This window comes from Miniopterus schreibersii, assembly GCF_964146895.1.
Source record: "Miniopterus schreibersii genome assembly, chromosome: 20".
Taxonomy (NCBI): domain Eukaryota; kingdom Metazoa; phylum Chordata; class Mammalia; order Chiroptera; family Miniopteridae; genus Miniopterus; species Miniopterus schreibersii.
The window spans coordinates 15919771-15940702 of record NC_138122.1 but is presented as its reverse complement, the minus strand read 5'-3'; the positions used below and the strand labels follow the sequence as shown (position 1 = coordinate 15940702).

Sequence of the window (20932 nt, the reverse complement as noted above, 5' to 3'; positions counted from 1 at the left end):
ATTTCTAGCCTCCCTTTCCAGGAAGGAAGCCCAGGATCTTTCACGCTGTTTTTTCTGTTTGTTTCTGCCTCATTCTTTGGGGACATAAAATCTCATGAGTGACAATATCTCATGAGAGGCAGTCACCAAGGCAACATGTGTGTGAGGCATGTGGGCCTGTGTGTGTTTGCGTGTAGATGTGAGTGTTGTGGGGTGGATTTTGAGACTTAATGCAAAAATAAAAACACCAAAAAAACCCAAAAACTAAAAATAATCTTAATAATTTTATATTAATTTCATGTTTGAGTGATAATATTTTGGGTTCATTGGGTTAAATATATTATTAAATTTAATTTACCTGTTTCATTTTACTCCTTTTTTTTTTTTAACAATGGTACTAACGGCCTTTATTGGTTGCAACGGGAAGTGGAAAAGGAGAGGATATGACAACTCCGGCTCCTGGAGCGGCTTCACAGACTCTGGCCACCCTTTGAAAAGCTTGTTTTACTCTTTTAATGTGGCCAGTAGAAAATTGGAAATCCCATATGTGGCTTGCATTATGTTTCTTTTGCACAGAACTGCTTTAGAAGCAACTTGGCCTGAGGACAGAGCAGAGATGTTGGACTCAAGATTCCTAGCTCCCTGAGTGACCTTGGGTTAACCCCTAACTTTTCAGAGCCTTGAGTGTTGTCATCTGTACAAGAAAGCACATTTGGAAAGTGGCACACAGTAGATCCTGTGGTCAGAGCTAGCACTGCTGAAGCATGCTGTCTGTGCTCAGGCTCAAGGCAGGTGACCCCACCTGCCCTTTTTCTCACTTTATTCCTCCAGCCTGGAACACGCTCCTCTTTTTCTGGGACAGCTTCCCCTATGCCCTCCAGGAAGCTCTCCCTGAGTGCCCACCCACACACCCTTGCCTTCATTCATTCCCAGGGACTGAAGAGCTGCTTGGGGCCAGTCCTGCACTGGAGACAGGAAATCAGGCACCTGGATGAGCCTCTGACCCTGAGCGCCAGAGCCTACAGGCTAGTCTGAGACTTGGGCAGGCACCTGTGCAGACATCCAGCTTCACAGGCAGGCACCTGCATAGAGGTGAGAACAGGGCATAATCCTCTGTGAGGCTGGAAGCTCAGCCCTCAAAAACTACCCCTTGGTGCTGCTGAGCTTGATAGCACCTGTGGGCACAGGGTGGCCCTCAGGTCCCTTGGCCCAGGTGGCTAGGTCATATCCCAGTGAACTCAAAAGACAGTCCATGTGCTCACAGGTAGAGAGACTGCCACCCACTAATAATTACTCAAATGATGGTTCAGTGCCAGTGTGGTGTGTCCTGAGATGGAAAAGAACAGGATGCTCTGAGAATGTGTACCAAGGGGACCTCACCTGGCCTGGGGACCTGAGGAAGGTGTCTTATCTAGAGGAAGTGGGGGGAGGGGGCACATTCTAAGTAGTTACATGCTGAGGTGGGGGCAGATCATCCAGGGCTGGAGCCCAGGGCAGTGTTCTAGTCTTTTTGCTGTAGAAAGCCATTCAAGGGCCTTGGGGGAGTGGAAGGGAGTGAAGGAGTGAGTAGCCTTTTTAAATGATCACTCTGGCTGCCATGAGCAAGGTGCTGGGCAGAAGGAGATGGAGTGTGGGGCAGTACTGACGGACAGAAGTGGCAGGTTCTCAGTGTGGGCTGGATATAGGGTTGGCAGCACTCTGTGCTTGGATGTGGGGTTAAAGGAAGGGGTCTCAAGGAAGTGCCCAGGTGCACTCAGTGGGAGTGCCATGTTCTGAGATGAGGGAGGTGGAAATAGGTTGGAGGAAGAGAGATTTCCTAGCTAGGTCTGGACTTGCTAGGGGCCAGAGGGGCCATAGCCTAAATACTGAGCAAGCAGCATCTGCTTTGCAGGGAGGGGCTGTAGTACAAGGAAGCACTTTCTGCTACCGAGAAATCCACAAAAGACAAGGGGGCCCCTGCTACAGGGTGGAGAGGGACCAGGGCTCAGCATCCACAGGGCTCCCTAGCTCTGAAGAGAACGTTGGCTCTGACATCAGCTGCCAGAGGCATGTGATGAGCCACAAGAGGGGCCAGAACAGTGTTGCTTCTCCACCTTCTGAGTCAAGCACCATGAACAGTACATCCAAATCACTGTCTTCAGATGTCCACAGACTCTGAAGATGGACAAGAAGCATTCTGTGTTGGCTGCAGGGACAAAGGGGAAATACAGAAGACAGACAGTGGCTCCAGACAAGGATGGTCTTTGCTGTTGTTATACTAATAATATAATCACAATAGTAATAGTTACTATTACCGGAGAATTTTCATTGGTGTCTTACTGTGAACCAAGCACTTTACTTGTAGACACCTTTAAAAGCCTCACAACCACCTGGCTTGATTGGGGAGGGGATGATGTCCGCATCTTACAACTGAGGCAGCTGGGGCCCAGAGGGGTGCAGTGACTTGCCTGAGGCCACGCAGCGAGGAAGGGGCTCTGTGTATCAATATATAATGGGTCGCCTGTCACCAGAGTGATTAGGGTAGGTATCATACAAATTTTCAGGTTTTCCTCTCGTACACTTTATGACTTGTTTTCCTCCCCAAATCAATGTATTTGAAAAGTTCTTTGTGGATTCTTCTTTTGCCCATTCAGTTCATCATTTACTTGCCAGTGAACATCTATAGTGGGCCAGCCCTCAGGCTAGCCACATTGAGCATGCTAGTGACTCAGGTGGACTGAGGACCTGGCCTGGGGAGGGGAGGCCATTCTAGCAGAGGGATCAGGGCTGAAATGGGGAAGCCCAGAGGGATTATCTAACCCAGCCTGGAGGGTGCTCAAGGAAGGCTTCCTGTAGGAGGTAATATCTGGGAACCCTGAAGGATGAGAGGAGGTAGCCAGGTGATGGGAATTGGATGGGGGAAGCATAATTTAGCTAGAGGGGACGGTCCCCTCAGGCATAGATACAGAAACGAGTGTCTGTGCATTAGCTACCCCATAGCTGATGGTAGTTGGAGTGGAGAGTATGAGGTAGAGAGGGAGGAGACTAGAGAGGTAGGAATGAGGAACATAGCCAGAGGAGGCTTTTCTCCCAAGGGCCATAAGGAGTCCTGGGGGCTTATTTGCCAGTGTGAAGTGATCAGATAGGGTTTGGCCCAGATCTCTGGAGCTGATGTGGATCAGATTGGACCAGGCAGTCCTGTGGAGGTGACCGTGGTCTGCTGTGGCCCAGCACTCCCTGTCACACTGTAGCTACAGCTGTCTTTTAGTTGTCAGTTGCCTGTTCAGTGGTTCACTCTGGGAGAGAAGGACTGTAGGTATATTCTCATTCATAGCTGTCTGCCCAGCATTTAGCAGGGGCCTGGCATACACAGCCCTCAGAGGTACTTATGGAACAGTGGAATTGGCAGTGTAGGTGTGGGGTTGGATAGGTGAGAGGGAGGCTGACCAGGTCACCCACAGTCAGCTTCCAAAGGGCCTGGTAACCTGGAGTTGGTAAACAGACTTCTCTCCAGGGTCTAAGACAGACTTGGGCCTAGTTGCATCTGGGCAGATGGGAGTCCTAGGAAGTTTCCTCTAGCAGCAGCCACATGGCTCTGGCTAATGAGGCTCCTCTCTGCCCACCCCAGGAGCCTTGAGGATGGCTCACCTGCTGGGTAGCCAGGCCTGCATGGACAGCCTGCGCAAGGACCTCACCGATCTGCAGGGCGCCATCGTAGACGTCTTTTCCCGTGCTGGACCCGTGCGCTTTCCCTCCTGGAAGTTTCCTGACCGTGTGGCCTGTGACCTGGACATGGTGGCCCTGCTAGAGCACTATGACCATGTGCCGGGTGACCCCGAGTTCACACAGCTGTCTCATGCTGTGCTGTTGGAGCTGGTCGTAGACAGGTGAGGGCCTTGACTAACCTGACACCTGCCCCTTAAACCAGTAGCAGCCATGGGATCCTCCTCCAGCAGTGGTGATGATGTTGGTAGTAACAATCACCTTTGACTGAGTACTGTTGCGGGCCAGGTCAGCTCAGCGCCCTTGGTGATCTCACCTGTGTCATGTGCTGTGCTATGCCATCCTATCCTGTCCACCCCCAGGGAGTTGCTGGCTGTCTCTTGGTCTCTGTGGCACTCCAGCTCTGACCACTTTTTCTCTGGCTGCTTCCTCGGGGCTTCTGTGTGTCAGAGACACCACAGCTGCTGTTCAGAGTTTCTATCCCAGTGTTTTGTAGGCTGTGCTGTTCCCACTTATACACTTTGTCATGGATCCAGATGTGGGATTTGTTTTTCTAAATCCTGGCCCTGCTGGGAAGAGGGCCAGTGAATTCCTCCACAACACCACCACTTATGTGCTATTATTAACATTAATGTGGTCGTTAGCTTTCACTTTTCGGGGACCCAACCCAGGTTCCCTGTGCTCTAATACCTTGCATGCTAATGAAATCATCGGGGCCTGACAAACAGGGACCCCAGCAGCTTGGAGATGACCTGCCCAGGGACAAAGAAGCCTGGACAAGCCCTTGGTGTAAAAACACCATTTGGAACCTGTCGGGCTGAACATGTAAGCACGGAACACACCTTCCTTCCTCCCTGGCTTTGCACACGCTGTGCCCTGCCCACCCCTTACTGGTCTGGCCCAGTTCCACTCATCCATCAAGGTCCAGTTTACACATTCCCCTTCTGTGAAGCTCTTGCTGACGTGTCTTCCCAGCCCTTTCTTCATACCTGTGCCCACCTCTGGCTGAGTTAGAGCCTCCCTTGGGCTTCTACGTGTGTACACAACTCCCGGCAGAGACTGCTGGGTCTGAGACCTAGACTACCCTGGGAACCCTGGAGGACAGGGCCATGCTCACTGGCTCAGGGTGTAGCACCTGGAGGTGCTCAGTTCACGTCACAGGTGGGATTATGGCTAATGATGGAGGTAGATAGCACAGCAGTATCCCACTGAGAGTGTCTGCCGGTCCGAGCAGACAAACCACTCTGTCAAGGCCGTGCTACGTCCTTTCCCACGTGCTTTCCCAACTCCCACTGCTGCTCACCTGTGCAGCAGGCACAGTTGTCCCCATTATAGGAGGACACCTTGGCCCAGAGAGAGGCAGGGCCTGGAGGCAGTTGGCACCTTCTTCCCCGGGCCCTTTCTGCCCAAGACCCAGTGGGTTTGTGATGATCCCCCTGCACCTGCAACAAGAGAAGGTTACTTACCTGCCTGGTATGCTTTGTAAACATAATACCTCTTCCTTTAAAATAGCTTGGTTCCCATGCAAATACAAACATTCTTCCAATACCCCTTTTCCTTAAAATAAGCTCTTGACTCTAATTTTGAACTCAGAGGTAAGAATAGAGACCTGGCTCTCTTCACTTCAAGTCTCCATTGTCACAGAAGCAGCTTGCCCTTCAGACCCCCCCCCCCCCAAGAATCAGGAAACTGCAAGGCACCCCTGCCCTGCATGCTCACCCTGAGGCTGTGGGCAAGTTCCTCCCCTCTCAGGTCTCAACTTTGTCCTCTGTAATGAAGGCTCTGGGCCATGGGATATAAGGCAGCCATTTGCCCAGTACTTTCTCAGCACTGAGGATACAACTGAGCGAAGGCCCAACCTCCCAGAGCATCCTCTCAGAGCAACAGCAGTGGGAAACTGCCAGACAGAGTGTTTCCACTAAGGAGGCTCAAAAGAGGCCCCCAAACTCAGCCGGAAGAAGTGGCTCTTGGGTTGGGTTTGAAGTTGGCCTGGCAGAGCATATTCTTAGATGCTCCAAGTCTCTGATGCCTGGGCCAGTTCCCTAGAGCCAGAGGCTGCTGATTATGTGGCATGAGGGCACACTAGCACTGGGCTCTGCCCTCGCTGACTCTGCTGTCTCTGCCCACAGGCTCCTGCTGCTACTTCAGAGCTGTGCAAGCTACTTGGAGAACCTCAGTTCAGAGCAGACAGTGCCCCCTGCCCGGGCTGTGGGGCCCTGCATGTCTGTGGGGCTCACAGTGCGGCATTTCTGGAATAGCCTGCTGAAGTTAGGCATGCTCTACCAGCAGACACTCCCCCAGGTAGGTCAGTTAACCCCCATTTGCCAACTGTGGTCACTGTCACACCAGTTCACCATGCCCCAGCTTCCTAGCACAGCATATGTGCACCATGCCCATTGCTGACTCTACACTGCCTGAAGGGAAGTGTCAACTCTGGAGCCTCCCAGTCAAGGCCTTATGTTACAGCACAAGCCATGGGGGACATGTCTGGGCTACCAGGCTCTGCTTTTTACACAGTGGGACTTTGGAAAAATGCTACCTCCTCTGAACTTCAGCTTGTTCACCTGTATAATGGGAGTAATGACAGTTCCCACCTCTCTGGCCATTGTTAGGTAATAGTGTTAATATGAGTGCCATTTGTTAAGGGTTATCCCGTAATCCTCACAATCACCCAGTGGGAACAACGACTGTCACCATGATGGGGGAGGAAACTAAAACTAAGAATGGCTACAGTGACACAAGAGTAGTCAAGTCCACTAAGAAAGAGTCCAGTAACCGACAGCTGTCTGTCATTGTTACTCTCCCAGTACCATGCATGTACCTTCATTGAGCCTGGGGGGAGTGGGGGTGGGCAGCAGAGAGGAGGCCTAGGCTTAGTAACTTCAAGCAGTGAAAATAAAAGGTTCTCTTTCATTCACATTGGTGTTTGATAACATCTGAGGGTCTGAGCATCAGGAGAGGCTATCACAGAAATCCCCAGGGAAGTAGTCACCTCCCAGGCCTATCTCCCTCACCTGCTTTCCCTTTCTTTTCCTGACACAGAAAAGGGCAACCCAAGGGGAGACCCCTACCTCCAAGCCCACAGCCAAGGGCGAGCCAGCCAAGAGTCCTGAATTTGTGACTGCCAAGTTCATCAAGCCCCCCTCCCCAATTCCAGGCTTGCCCCAGACCTGCCAAGAACCAGGCAGCCTCTCTGTCAGAGTCTCCCTGCAGTCTCCTGCCAGGACCACTGAGAGCACCAAGAGTGTCCACTCCCAGACTGTGGAGACCGCCCTGGTGCCCTGTGATGCGTGCACCAGTGTCCAGGGTAGCCTGCGGGAGGTGGGCAAGGTGGTCATCAGCCTGTGTCAGAGCCAGAACTTGCCCTCATCCTTAGGCCAGTTTCAGCAGCTGGTGCAGGACACCATGGGGCTCAAGCCACTGCCAGCTGCCACTGTGGGCCAATGGGCAACGGAACAGAGCAAAGACCTGACCCGCCTCAGTGAGCATGTGGGAACCCTCACTCAGCTTGTCGGGCCCCTCAGAGCCCAGCTGGAGGAAGCTGAGGAGCAGAAGGATGGACTGAGGAAGCAGGTGGGCAAGCTGGAGCAGGCACTTCAGCAGGAACAGGGGGAGAGGCGGCAGCAGGCGGACGAGGCCCAGCAGCACCTGGCCGAGTGGGAGCATGACAAGCAGCAACTGCTCGCAGGTCTGTGCCCCAGAGGCTGGACCCTTAGTGCCTGGGGCTCTTCTACAGCCTTAGTGTGGGCTCTCCCAGTAGCAGACCCTGCAACAGGGCTGCTGTACAAATAGTTAGGCTGGAAGAAACCCTAGCTGGGGAGTGGGCCAGATATGTAAGGAAGGGAAAGCAGCCAAAAAAGGTACATTCATCAAGCCAGTTACACCATGGGCAACTGGAGCTTAATCTCATTGAGAACATTGGAGCCAGCACAGAACGTGTGCCTCAGAGTTATCCCCTCAGAGGGGCAAGGGAGCCCAGGCATTCATCCACTCACTCCTTTTGGTCACCGAAGGTAACTCCTGGGGAGTTCGCTCCCTGGCACCTCCATCCAGCAGAGTGGCCTCTTTGGCTTTGGTGAAAGCCATCAGGCAAAGAGATGCAATCACTGGCACTGGAAGTCAGCCAGTGCCCGCTAATGTGAGGCCATAGGGATCTGGGCAAGTCACTGGTCTTTCTGAGCCTCACTGTTGCCTCCGTGGAGGACCCTGAGGCCCAGAGAGGTATAGAGACATGGCAGCCAGCCAATAGGAAGCAGGGCAGAGCGGGGCCCAGGCTTCCTGGCATCTGCCCAGAGTTCACCCTCAAGTCCAGGTGACCCCTCCACATGGCATTGGCTGCCACCACTCTGTAGGGTACACTGGGCATGAAGGCCACCAGCCAGGCCCAAGGAAACCTCTGAAGGGACTCTCTCTTGGTGGAATAGAAACAAGTGACCTTAAGAGGAAGGTGGCCGCCCTGGAAGGAGAGCTACAGCAGCAGAAGAAGTCCACACAGGACGTGGGTGAGGAGTCCTGTCATATAGCCCCATACCGTGTGCCTCGTGCTCGGTGGTACAACATGATGAGCCCCCCCACCCCGTCTATGTCCCCTGGGCTTCTGGGGCAAAAATAAAGGGAACCACAAAGGAGGGTGAGCCTGAAAGCAACCACATTGTTGGGTAATGACCCAAATTGGAGTGCCACCTTCTATTTTCAGAACCCACCTTAGGTGGTTTCAGAGCACCATTTTGTGGTTAAGACGCTGAGACCCAGAGACGTGCTGTGACACATACATCCCCGGTCCCATCCTGGGTCAGAGGAGGTTCAGGGACTTGCACCCAGGGCTGCCCTGCCCTATCCTTTACTATATCTGCTCAATCCTGCAGAGACAAAGGCCCAGCAGCTGCAGGAAGAGGCCAAGCGCAGGATGGAGGCTGAGAGGCAGGTGCAGCAGCTGGAGGAACAGGTGCAGCTGCTGGCAGGGCGGCTGGATGGGGCCAGCCAGCAGATTCGCTGGGCCAGCACAGAGCTGGACAAGGAGAAGGCCCGCGTTGACAGCATGGTCCGCCACCAGGAGGTGAGACTGGGGACTTCGCCAGCACCCTGGGTGCCTGCAATGTAGGCTGCGGGGGGAAAGGGCTCCACTAGTGGGGGGTGGGGGTTTATCTGTGTAAGGCACCTGCTCCCCAACACATACCCAGGATTTTGTTTGACTCCCCTATATGAAGGATCTGAGCAGGACACTGGGGGAATGGTGACCCAGGGACAGATACAGTCAAATGAGGCCTGGCTCTGGAGGAGCTACACACTCGGCAAGGGCAAGCAGTTGTGCCACCACAACTCCCCTGCCAGATAACTAAGAGGGGGCAGGAAAAGTGCTACAGGGGTCCAAGAAGGGATAGTCACATCTGTGGGAATCCAGAATGGCTTCTGGGAGGAGGTGGCCTTTGAACTGTACTCCAATTGCTGGTGATTAGTTCATCAGCAACAGGAAGGATAGGGAAGACAGAGGGTGAACAAGAGCCAAGGATACAGCTGTGCAATGGGGTCTTGCAGGAGTCCCCACTGGGGTGGCTAAGGGAGTGAGTGATTGGTCACACCTGTCACCTAGAGAGGGGGCAGGTCTGGGGGCTATCCTGGCTGGGCTTATCCTCAGAGGCTGGGTAGGGAGCCACAACCCCAGATAAAAGTCCCAGGGTCAGGCATGGCCCAGGATGGGAAAGTCTTTCAACCCCAAGTGGGTGCTTTTCTCAGTGCCCTGCAAGAACAGTCAGTCGCCATGCATCAGGTGGCTTCTGTGAGCCAGGCACTGGGCTCAGCCTCTGCAGCCCTCTCGCTCTTCCTCCTCACCACAGCAGTAGGTGACAGATATCTTGTCATCCCCATTTTATGGATGAAGAAACTGAGACTCAGTGAGATTAAGGAAATTGACCAAGGCCACACAGTTAGAGCTGGACCCAGGACTCAGAAATGACTGGGGCTGGTTCTTTTTGCTTTGTACTCAGGGGGTGTCAGGAAATGTGGGTTCCAAGTGGTGTGGGCTGAAGACCTAAGGAGAAGAAAAACATTTCCTAAAATTCCTCTCTGAGTGAGACTGTAACCAAAAAGAAATGGGAGTGAGGCCGATAGAGTCAGCCAACTGCTTTCCAAGGGGGCAGGGTCTGCAAGCTGGGGGTCTGGCTTTGACCAGGCTGGGATGTATGTCACCCTTTGCCCTCTGCCCTCTGCCCCTTGCTTTTCACACACGTGCACAGCCTCCCTCTATGTAGACAAACTGATGCAGCTCAAAAGGGAGGGCTTGGGGCAGAGGTCACAGACACTGTAGCCTCCTTAGTCCCATGTGGCTAGGCCTAGCCCCATGAGCCTCATGGCCTCCCTGCTTGCCCATCCTGGCTCAGTCCCTGCAGGCCAAACAGCGAGCCCTGCTACAGCAGCTGGACAGCATGGACCAGGAGCGTGAGGAGCTTCGGGGCAGTCTGGACGAGGCCGAGGCCCAGCGGGCCCACATGGAGGAGAAGCTGCAGAGCGAACAGAGCGAGAGAGAGCAGGGGCAATGCCAGCTCCAGGCCCAGCAGGTGGGAGCGGGCAGGTTGAGGGTGAGGAGCCTCCAGCCAGCTGGGTGCCTGCAGGCCTGTCCCATGTCTAGGGAGTAGAAGGGTTGGGTGTCCCCAAGGGAGCCAGGAAGTGTTCCTCAGGCCAGGTCTGAACCTCCCTGTCCCAGGAGCTGCTGAAGAGCCTGCAGGGGGAGAAGCAAGGCCTGGAGCAGGCGATGACAGACCTGCAGCTGACCATCTCAGACCTGGAACGGGAGCTCGTGGAGCTGAGGGAACGGGAGCGACTGCTGGTGGCCTTCCCGGACCTGCACAGGCCTAATGAGGCCCAGATCCAAAGTAGGGGCCCAGGGATGGTGCACAGGACACACTGGGACCCAGGGCAGCAGGACGTGGGGGTCTGCAACTCCCTAGCTTGCAGCAAGGGTGGTAGAGCTGGGGTGGCCAGCAGTGCAGTCTACAGAGCCCCCCTCAACATGCAGTAGCTTCATGTGTTACCCACTCTGTGTAGAAGGGGACATGGGAGCCCAGAGGTGAGGTAACTGCCCACGGTCACACAGCCAAATGCAGACACAGGTCTGGCTGCCTGTGTAGACTGTGCTCATCACCATGTGTCACATGCCATTTCCTGCTTGACTTCCCTGTGCTCCCTGTCCTAGCGTCTTCCCAAACCACACCATGCAGCCTGCTCCAGGGGCCCAGCCTCAACTATCCAGTGCCCTGGTCCCCATGGCACAAGAGTGCTGTGAACCTGTTTCAAGAGGGGACTGGATACCAGGCCACCTGGGTTCTCATCCCAGCCCCTCCAGACCGCTGAAGTTCTAGGGGTGAATCCATTCAGAGCTGTGAGGAAGACCTACCACAATTTAACTAGTCATGATAAGTCATCACTCCTGAGTGCTGGCCACATGCCAGGCCCTTCTGTTGCCCTCTCAACTGCCCTGCCAGGCAGGGAGCAGCCTCTTTTCACAAACCCAGAACCGGAGAGGACAGAGACTTGCTCAGGTTATTTGAGCCCAAAGGAATCATTCATCCCCCATGTAGTGGGAAAGAGCAGCCTTGCTGAATTCCTGACTCATACCCAAAAGTGGCTGTGTAACTTTGGACAATTCACTGTGTCCCTGGCGTTCCAGAAACAGGCCTTGTCTATTTGCTAAGTCTTCAGTGAGCCTTAAGTTGTACTCATCTCTCAAATTCTATAATGTTGTAGTCACCTTTTAGCAGGTAGGGGGGTGGGGAGGGAAGACAAGGCCTCAGGAGAAGGCAGGCCCAGCTCCCCTGCGCCTGCTGGGCCACCCACCCATGCCTGCCCTCTGAGGTCCTGTCCTATTGGGCACAGGAGGCAGACGTGGCGGGGTGAGGTGCCAGATAGCCCATCCCTACAGGCTCCGGCAACGTCACGGATGACATGGAGAGGCAGGTGCAGGCCAATGACATCCGCATCCGGGTCCTGCAGGAGGAGAATGGGCGGCTCCGGTCAATGCTGTCCAAAATTCGGGATGTAGCCCAGCAGGGGGGCCTCAAGGTGGGTAGCCTGGGTCCTCACCTGAGAGAATTGGCTCTTGGAGACTTGGAGAAGGCCCCTACCCAGCTGAGATCTTCAGACACCACCCTGGGAACCTGTTGAGAGCTCCTCACCAAATGCAGCTTTAGATTACACTGTTGTGAAACATCTTGTGTATTTTAATAAGATGAGAGGATGTTACAGTAACTTCTAGCTCCAAATCCCCACTCTGGCCCTTCATACTTTATTCCAAGTGCAACCAGGAGCCCTATCAGAAAGCAAATCTTCCCACACTGCAGCTGAGGTGACCCTGGGAGGCTCTCAAACACTGCCTTGCAGAGGAACAGGCCATGGGGACAGGTTTGGGCCTTCCCTCACCCTCCTGGCTATGCCACCCTCTCTGAACAGTGGGGAGGGGACTGCTGGGCCTTTCTGAGCTTGGCTTTCTTTGCAGCTGATCCCACAGGACCAGCTCAGGGCCCATTCCAGCCAGGGAATCCAGGGAGCAGCACCCCCAGTCCAGGCCCAGAGAGTGTCCCCAGGGTAAGTGAGGCTCTTTGCCAGAGACGGGACGGGTGGCCTGGGCTGGTTCCTCTTGCTCACGTGGGCTCTTGCCATCTGGTCCTCCCTCAGGCCTCTGGGCAGGCGGCACTCACCTGGCAGAAGGACAGCCAGTGCAGGCAAGACCCTGCTGGGCCAGCCCCGGGCATCCCCATCTCAGCAGTCCTGTGGCCGATCCAGCAAGTCCTCCCCGGAGGATGTGACCTACTCGACCACCTGTGCCCAGAACCCCATCCAGGTCTTGGCCAGGCTAAGGAGGAGACTGTCACCAAGCCGAGGTCAGGCCAACCCTGTACACAAACTCCAATTGCCGCCCATGTAGCCTGCAGTGGAGTGGGGCTTGAGGGCAGGTAGCTGGCAACCCACCCAATGTAATAAAGCCCTGGCCATCTACCCACAGCGACCTTAACCTCACAGCACTGTCTGAGCCAGGGGCAGAGCCATACCTTCCCTGTCCTGGGCAGGGACCACAGAGTCCCCAGTCATTGCAGATCATCGCCAGCAGAGGCCTAGCACATCAACTGTGGAACCTCAGTAAATGGGAGCTCCTGATGGGCAGTGGTAAAAGAGTACACCAAAGGCAGAAAGAAGTTTCTGGCATCTGGGCCAGGTGAAAGGCAGTCTTTCAAACCCCACAGCAAGGGCCAAAGGATAGGATGGACTCAGTGACACCCCCCCACCCCACCAACAAAGAGTAGGATCAATGTAGGGAGTATGCAGGGGAAGGAAAGCAGCTTGAGATGGGCCCAATGGGGATATCTAAAGCAAGAAAGCAGTCTGAGGCTGGGGCCCTTGCTCTGGACTCTTGGCAGAGGGCAATGACACCTTCCCTAGCCCCAGGTCTGAACTTGGGGCCTCCCACCCTGGCTTTGAACCTGGGGATGGGGATATTAAGGACCCAAGAAAGTCAGCCCTCCTTTCTCTGAAGAGTTCTTTCAGGAAATGTAGGTCACAAAGGGTTTCTCTAGATCCAGGAGGTTGGATCCCCAGGAGGCCACTGAAAGCAGGGCAAGGGTTCACCCAACCAGAAATTGGGACACCCTAGCTAGCCCTGGCTTTCCCAGGCCTAACCCTTGGGGACGGGCACTAATGCCACCAGCCACACGAGGCCCATCACAGTCCAGTTTTCTCATGAGGTCTCCAGCCTGCCCTGAGTCACCTTATCTGTGAGGGACAGGCCCTAAGACCTTGCTGAGGACTTAGGCTGGGCATTTCCAGCTTCCTATTTTCTCTGGTGAGAAGGCCAGCAGGTAAAGCACCTCAGTTTACAGAGAAAAGTCAAGAGGGGCCATGTTTGTAGCTGACCAGGGTGTGTCCGACTTTTGCTACTATGGAGCCCGAGGGTTCCTGAGGGAGGCTGGGATGCCCTGGCCCTGGCCCTGGCCCTCACAGGTGAGAGCCAGCCCTGAGGCTGGGGGCTCCCTGAGGCAGGAGGCCTGGGTCCAAGTGCAGGGAAAAGACCCCTCACAGCTCAGCTCCTCTATGTATCCATTTATTAGCTCACAGTTGTGTAGTTCAGAAGTCCAGGCCCAGTGGCTGGATTCTCTGCTCAGGGTCTTAGAAGGCTGAAATCAAAGTATCTGCCAGGTTGCATTCCATTCTGACGGCTCTGGGGAAGCATCCAGGCTCATTCTGGTCCTTGGCAGAATTCTGATCTGAGGTGTAATTCCTTGCTAGCTGCTGTCAGCTGGGTCTGCTCAGCTCTCAGAGGCTCTCTGCCTTCCTTGCCACGTGGCCCCCTCCATCTTCAAGTCAGCAACAAAGAATTTCTCATGTGGGTAGGTTAGGCCCACTTGGATACGTTTCCTCTCAAGGTCCACGGTGCCATATAACAACCTAATCACGGAAGTCAAATCTATGAGAGTCATAGTTCCAGGATTATACAAGGCATGTTCATGGGGGCTGTCTTATAATCCACCTCCCATAGGCAGTAGAGTCCAAGGTGAGTCAGTTTGTTTTTTTTTATCTTAAAACAACCACACAAATTTTATTTCTTATGTTAAAATATATCCATGTTTATTTTAATATTAAACCTCCCCTACCCCAAATCTTCTTTTAAAAAAAGGATGCCCCTGGAATATGCACCACATTTATCCTGTGGCTTCAAGTATCCTGGTCAGTGACCCATGGCCCCACTGAGAAGCACAGGACTGGATTGTTTCTAAGGCCTCTGGTCTCAACCAGGCCAGAAAGGGAGCCTGGCTGGACAGGCAGTGGGACCCATGGCTCTTAGTGCCCAAGGACTGAGGGCAGTAGGCCTCAGGTTTAACATCCCAGCCTTGACCAAGATGTGTCCTGAAAGATGCTCAGGCTAGGGTGCCCCTGAGGCCAGACAGCTCCTCCCCAACCCACCCCCAAATAAATAAACACAAAACTGACCACTGCAGCCTCAGCCCCTGGGGTGTCCTGACAGGCAGGCCAGAGAGCTCCCAGAGCCCTGGGAGCAGCTGCACTGCCCCCACCCTCTTTCCCCAGGCCCCTACCCAGGGTCCTGGGAGCTTCCTGAAAGGAAGGCAGACACAAACACCCCAAGATTGTACAAAAGGACCCCAAAGGGGCCTCTCTTCCTGGCAGGTCTGGGTCCTGCATTCTCGGCCTGGGCGTTGTGGCCCCTCCTTCCCAGAGTGGAATATAGTGGGGTGCCTTGCTCCTCAGCAGGGGAGGCCCCTATCCTTCCTCGCACCCACAGGGTTTTCTCCAGTCCATCCCACTGTCCTGTTCCAAGAGCCCGGGCCAAGGGCCAGACTGCAGGCGGGAGGGGTTCTATCTCCACGTGCAGACAGCTGGGGTGGCTAATCATCTGAGTAGCGGTTCCCTGCAGAGAGGAGGGAAAAAAACAGGGAGGGAGGTGTCAGGTAAGGACCAGGTGGAGCCAGCCAAGGATCCCCCCACCCTTGATCCTTACCCAGGACATTGAATTTGCACAGTGGGCAGGTCTGCTGGAGCATCAACCAGGGGTCCACACAGTCTCGGTGAAACTCATGCTTACAGGGCAGCACCCGGAGCCACTGTGGGGAGGGGAAGGAGGGCTCAGGCCACAGTTGCAGGCCTCTAGGTGGGGGCACCTGGCCCCATGTCCTCACCCAAGCTGGGGAACTGAAACCCCTGTTGCCTGCCACCCCTCCCCCCATTCTTTTTTCTGTAGTGCTGGTGGGGGTGGGAGAGAATGGACTGGTTGGGGTGGTTCCGAGGTCTTTGGAGTAGGGTAGAACATCACAGGTCAGCCAATGGCTGGCCTCTGCCTAGGGCACAAACCTGCTTATTGCAGAAATAGTCCAAACACACAGCACAGGTCTCGGCACCAGGCTCCGGGGGACTCTGTGCTGCCCTGCCCAACCTGCAGCGCCGGGTCTTAAGGGATGCCAGTCTTCGCACCACACGGCGCTTGAGCAGGTCCACCTGTGGGGGAAGGGCAGGCAGAGTTAGGCAGGGCCGAGGGCTAGAGGCACCGGGACTCCCTTGGGCTGGCTCCCACCTGGCCTCCAGGCTCCCGCTGGCTCTGCCGTGACGCCTGCCGCTGGGCCTGGACCACAAGGCCTGTGCATAGGAGCATGGCCACCAGCAAGATGGCGTTCCATAGCTGCTGCAGGGGCTTCTGGGGAGGGGAGCAGGGTGTCAGGGACACTGGGGTCACCCCACCCTCTTCCCCCAGTAAATCCACCCTAAGGACCAGGCAGGTGAGGTCCATCAGCACTGTGTCCCTCAGCACCGGGCTCCTGGCTTCATCTTCTGAAGCCTGTCCCAGGGTCTACCCAGCTGTCTATGCTCCATCCCACACAGTGAGGGGACCCACATCTCCCCGCAGCCCAGGCCTCTCCTGAGCAGCAAACCCATTGTTTAGGCTCATGGAAGTGTCTACCTGGAAGCCTCACAGACTCCACTGTCACCTTCCCACCCCCATCCCTAACCTGCACTTCTGGTCAGCTTTCTAGGCACCATCGCCCACCTACCTCTGCCCTGGCTGATATTCACATGCCCTCTGAGAGGTCACCAGTCCCCAGGGACTGTTGCCTCGCTCTCCTAGGGGTCTCATGTCCCTCCTCTCCAGCCCATTCCTCTACTGCTCTTTGAGTCCCCTGCTTCAGCCTCACCCACCCATTTCCCACCACAGCAGCAGACCCAATCACACAGCACCCCCCCTTGACACCTGTCCCCCTAAGGCTTCCCTTCCCCCATGTCAGTCCCTGTCTTCAGGAGAAAACCCAACCCCCTTCAGCCTGTCCTCAGGGCCCTCGATCTCCCACCCTCTCCCTCCTCTCAGTGTCCCTTGCCTCTCGCCCTCTCTTAAGTCTGTGCCTTTGCATACACTGTTCCCCTCTTGGGAACTCTCTTCTTCCTTGCTCCTTTCCTTGGCTGATGTCTTTGGACACCCCTTGCTCTGGAAGCTCTCCCTGACCACCAGGGCTGGGCATGTTCCCCCCTTGCCTCCCCTGCCCAGCCCTCCTCACACCTACTCTAAACCCATTTCCTTGCTGCCCATTGGAGAGAGGAAACTCAGTCTGACATGTCTCACTTAGTCCTTGAGAGGCTCCTGGGGTTGGGGGGGAGCTCAGAGTTCCTGGGGGAACTTAACTCCCACCATATGTGGTGTGGCAGCCAGGCTTTGACTAAAACTAAACAGCGGGCTCAGGAAATAAGACATTATAAGCAAAAGCCAGCCTGCTCACCATTTAGGCACACCTCACCCACAGCCGCCCATTGTTTCACAGGGCCTGTGGGTGTTATGACTAATAATAAACACATTCACTTTAAAGCTTTCTGCCTTCTTAGTAGCGCTCTGCCGTCATGTTCTTCCCCAGCCGATGCTGAAGTTCAACTACTATTACGTGGGAGACGGGCCAAGATATTATTTGTTGTTGAAAGAGGCCAACACTCTGGAAAATGTTGGATGCTGCTAGTGTCATAAACCATTGCTTTAGCTCTGGGAACCTCCCGGTGAAGAGGGAAGGCAGGGCTGAGGCTTGTCCGTCAGACCTTTCTGATGCACCGATGCTGCAGTCTGATTCTCAGGGACTGGAGGGGTGGTGACTGGGCTGAGAGCGGGCCCCAGCAGCCCTTCAAACACTCCAGCTACTGTGGCCACCCAACACTTGCATGGCCCACCCTGGCCAGCAGTATGGCTGCCCAGCTTTGCCCTCTGCACCAGCCAGACCGACCTGCAGACTGTTATTCCCACCTGCAGGCCTCTCCAGCCCACTCCCAGCCTGCTCCTCTCCTAGCGCTAGCCTTTGTGCTCAAATTTGGTCCCGGCCTCTCACCTGACAGCCCCTTACCAAATGTCTGCCCCACCCAGAGGTCTGTGTAGGCTGCCCTCCAGGGGGAGATACAGTGGGGCTCCCTTCTCTTCCAGAAAACCCTCCCATTCCCCCAGCACCAGTGCCTGCTTCCTCCACAGAAGTGTGTTTCTTCATGCTGCTCAAACATGAATTAGTACCTGCTGTCTGGGCTGCCAAGGCCTCCTTTGGGTAAAAGTTCCTCTTCCCTGCTTGTCTTTAAGCCCCTCAAGGGCAGAGCCCAGTCTTACAGCCTATAGTGCCCTCCACAGCCCTTCTCATAGAGCCCCAAGTGCCCTAGGATCTCAAAAGTTACTTGGTGACTGCTTATTTACTCAAGCCCTTATACCAATAAAGATATTCAGAGTAGCAGCAGCTGCCTATTTTCTCAGCGCCCACTGTGAGCTTTATGGACACAATTCCCTGACAATCCCGTGTCCATGTGCTGTCCTTGTTCACAAAATGAGGAACATGAGACCAGAGAGGTGAAACACTCAGCCTGAGGTCACTCAGCTAAGATTTCAGAGGCAGGAATTGAACCTAAGCCTGCCTGACTTGAAGCTGCCTCGGACACACAGGCCATGTCCTCAGACACTTGCTGGAGGCTGTATCCCAGGAGACTGGGGCATGCCCGCCCTGCACAGAGTAGGGACCTGAGAAATGCTTGCAGACAGAATACCTTTGAACCCTCTCGTTGCCCAGCATTGGGAAATCCAGAGAAAACAAGACATAGCCCCGGCCTTCAAGAAACCATGTTGCTCTCTCCAACATATACAGGATTGACTGTCCTACGAGTCCCATGAAGGGCATCACAAAGCGCAGCTATGATTTAGGAGATGGAGAGAAGGGCTGGGAGCTGAGGGCATCAGGATGAGCTGTGAGGGCTCTGGCTAGACTGGGACATATGGAAACAGAGAAAGAGGGTGTCTATGCCTGCAGCCACACACAGACAAGGTTTAGCGGCAGGAGACTGGGGGGGCAGGGGGGTTGGGGGTGTGAAGGCCCATACATGGCAAGGTGGTGGAGCGTAAGACTAGGAAAAAAATAAGAGTGATGAGGAGAGCTGTGAAAGCCAGGCTAAGGATGCTGAACTTTATTCTGCAGGCAATGGGGAGCCAGAGAAGGCTTCTAAGAGGAAAAGTGACATGACAACAGCAGCTGTCATTGATTGTAAATGACCCTGGCTCAGGCACCACACTGAATACCCACCGTGTCACTGAACACTCGCAATAGCCCTAGGGAGTGGGAGGGGCAGTCCTCGCCATGCAGTGGGGAGAGGCTACAGGACTTGAGACAAGGCATGTGTGTGGTCCCACCCGAGCCTCCTCTCCCCAGCACCCACCTGCTCTTGGGCCCGACTGCCCCCCAGGCACACCAAGTCCTGCCATCCTCCGTAGCCATCCTTGGAGAGGCCACAGGTGGTCCACAGGGTCAGCTTCCACTCAATGTTAGCCGACAGGGACTCTCCACTGGTGATCTCAGCTGTGGCCTGGGTCCTCCTGGAAGGGAAAGCCACCGAGAAGCTAGACAGAAGGGCTCTTGGGAGGTGAGCCCCACCCCGCACCCCCACGTATCACCCTGTAGCCCTTCTGCTTTGGCCCCTAAACCTTTCTCAGTTATGGGTTTTCCCAGTTCTCACACCAGCCAGGCCAGGTAGGCCCACAAGCCCAGGGATCAGAAATCCAGCTTCCTCCTTGCTAGAGCGAATCCCCTCTGCCCACAGAGCAGTCTCCTCACTCCAGGTCCTGGCGCCTCCTTCTGGTCTCCTCACCCATTTTTCAGATCAGTCTTGAAGATAATAGGAAAGGCCCTGGTCCCAAGACCCCCTGAGCCCATGGCGAAGCCAGGGCTCCCCAACACCTAGGCTTCCCAGGCCCACCAGTCCTTCGGAGCTCAAACCCCAACTCACTGCAGCAGCGCCTCCAGCAGCTTGGTAACATTGGAAGAATAATGGAGGACGATCACTGGCCTGAGCAGAAGCTGGGATATGTCCAGCTGCAGGGGGACAGAGAGGTCAGCTGGCCTTGGTCTTCCATCCCCAGCCTGTGTGCCCCCAAAGCGTCATCCGGCTTACCTCTCGGACCACGTTGTGGTTCAAGATGAGGAGGAGCAGGGCAGAGGCTCCCAGGAAGAGCGCCCTCCGCATCTGCAGGACAGAGAGGAGGCTAGCCCGCACCCTGCCCGCACCCTGCCCCCACACCTGTCGCCACAGTTATTCTTAGCTCCTGGCACCACAGCCATCCTTTCCTCTGGACCGACTGGCTATAAGCTCCTTGAGGTCAAGGGCAGAAACCTTTATTCCTCCGGCCTTTCCCCCAGATGCTCTGTGGGACCCAAACAATGCTGTGCCTTCCCTGGTCCTAGCGGGGCGGGCCTGTCATGAGCCCATGAACCCCCATGGGGCACTCCCCACTGGGTGTTCCGAGCCTGGTGGAGCTTCCTGACTCTCTCTGGCTCCCCACACCTGTTTCCTCACCATATTGACTCAGTTTTCCAAACTGGGGGTCCCTTGCCCCGCCCAGGCCTAGGGGTTTTCTGGAAGCTCCTCAGGGTCCCCCTTGGTAGTCCGGCTCTAGCAAATGCCTTGAAAACCCCCCACCTCCAACCTCCTTCCCCACATACATCCCCTGCACCTGCTGGACCAGGGCCTTGGGGCAGGCCTGCGGGCCGCTGCTCCGGCTGTGCGGGGGGGACGGGGCGGCCTGCTCCTGGCCCACGTAGGCCACCGCGATCCAGCCTTCCGCGGGCACCGCCTTCTCGGCGTCCACGACGTCCATCTGTGGGGCAAGGGGCATCGGGAGGGGGCGCAGAGGTTAGACGGCGAGCGCACAGGGGAGGGAGGCCAGGGTTTGGGAAGGGGTTTAGCGGGAGGGCGTCTGGATCTCGGGTTCTGGAAGCCGGAGTGCTGGGGGCCTGGGCAGCCTGGGGAGCGGGCGCTGGGCTGCCAGGGCTCGGTGCAGGGCGGAGGCCGGGTCTGGGTGCGGGGTGCACGCCGCGGCTGGGGCCGGGCTCACCAGCAGCAGCCGGCCGCCCAGCGGGGGCGCGGGGTCGGCCTCGGGGCCGATCCTGACCCCCTCCAGCACCAGCGCGTCCTGCCGCGGCAGCCGCACGTCCACCCGCACGGCGCGGGCCCCTCCCCGCCCCGCCCCGGCGGCGGGCTCGCTGCCGTCCGCCGCGGCCCCGGGCCCCGCCAGGCCCAGCCAGAGCGGCAGCAGCGGCAGCAGGAGCAGCAGCGGCGACGGCGGCGGCGGCGGAGGAGGCGGCGGCGACCTCAGCGCGGGGCGGGCGGCGGGGCCCATGGTCGGACCCAGCGAACAGAGGAGACGGGGGCACCGGGGGTCCCGGCCGCTGGGCAGCAGAGCTGGCGAGGCCGCGGCCCGGGC

The 20932-nt window shown here is 56.0% G+C and overlaps 2 protein-coding genes across 4 annotated transcripts in view; one reads left to right on the top strand and one right to left on the bottom strand.

The window, feature by feature from the left end:
* The window catches only part of CCDC157 (coiled-coil domain containing 157), a gene marked incomplete at its 5' end in the record, with an annotated part of 15555 nt that extends 1789 nt beyond the window's left edge, over positions 1-13766 (top strand). The window contains 11 exons of one of the 3 annotated variants that reach the window (XM_081123090.1): positions 913-1071; positions 3587-3845; positions 5811-5982; positions 6724-7369; positions 8106-8183; positions 8547-8737; positions 10059-10235; positions 10382-10550; positions 11597-11736; positions 12170-12258; positions 12349-13766. In XM_081123090.1, the coding sequence (XP_080979216.1) occupies positions 3598-3845; positions 5811-5982; positions 6724-7369; positions 8106-8183; positions 8547-8737; positions 10059-10235; positions 10382-10550; positions 11597-11736; positions 12170-12258; positions 12349-12598 (2160 nt within the window). In that variant the 3' untranslated portion in view covers positions 12599-13766. The remainder of the gene's footprint in view (positions 1-912; positions 1072-3586; positions 3846-5810; positions 5983-6723; positions 7370-8105; positions 8184-8546; positions 8738-10058; positions 10236-10381; positions 10551-11596; positions 11737-12169; positions 12259-12348) is intronic. The other 2 variants (XM_081123088.1, XM_081123089.1) reach the window with 2 other exon arrangements.
* On the bottom strand, positions 13755-20932 carry RNF215 (ring finger protein 215). Its single transcript, XM_081123093.1, has 9 exons — positions 20564-20932; positions 20183-20326; positions 19624-19695; positions 19459-19544; positions 18892-19048; positions 15752-15871; positions 15532-15675; positions 15182-15284; positions 13755-15091 (listed from the first exon to the last, which is right to left on the bottom strand). The coding sequence occupies exons 1-9, from the start codon at positions 20846-20848 to the stop codon at positions 15069-15071; spliced, it is 1134 nt and encodes a 377-aa protein (XP_080979219.1). The 5' UTR covers positions 20849-20932; the 3' UTR covers positions 13755-15068.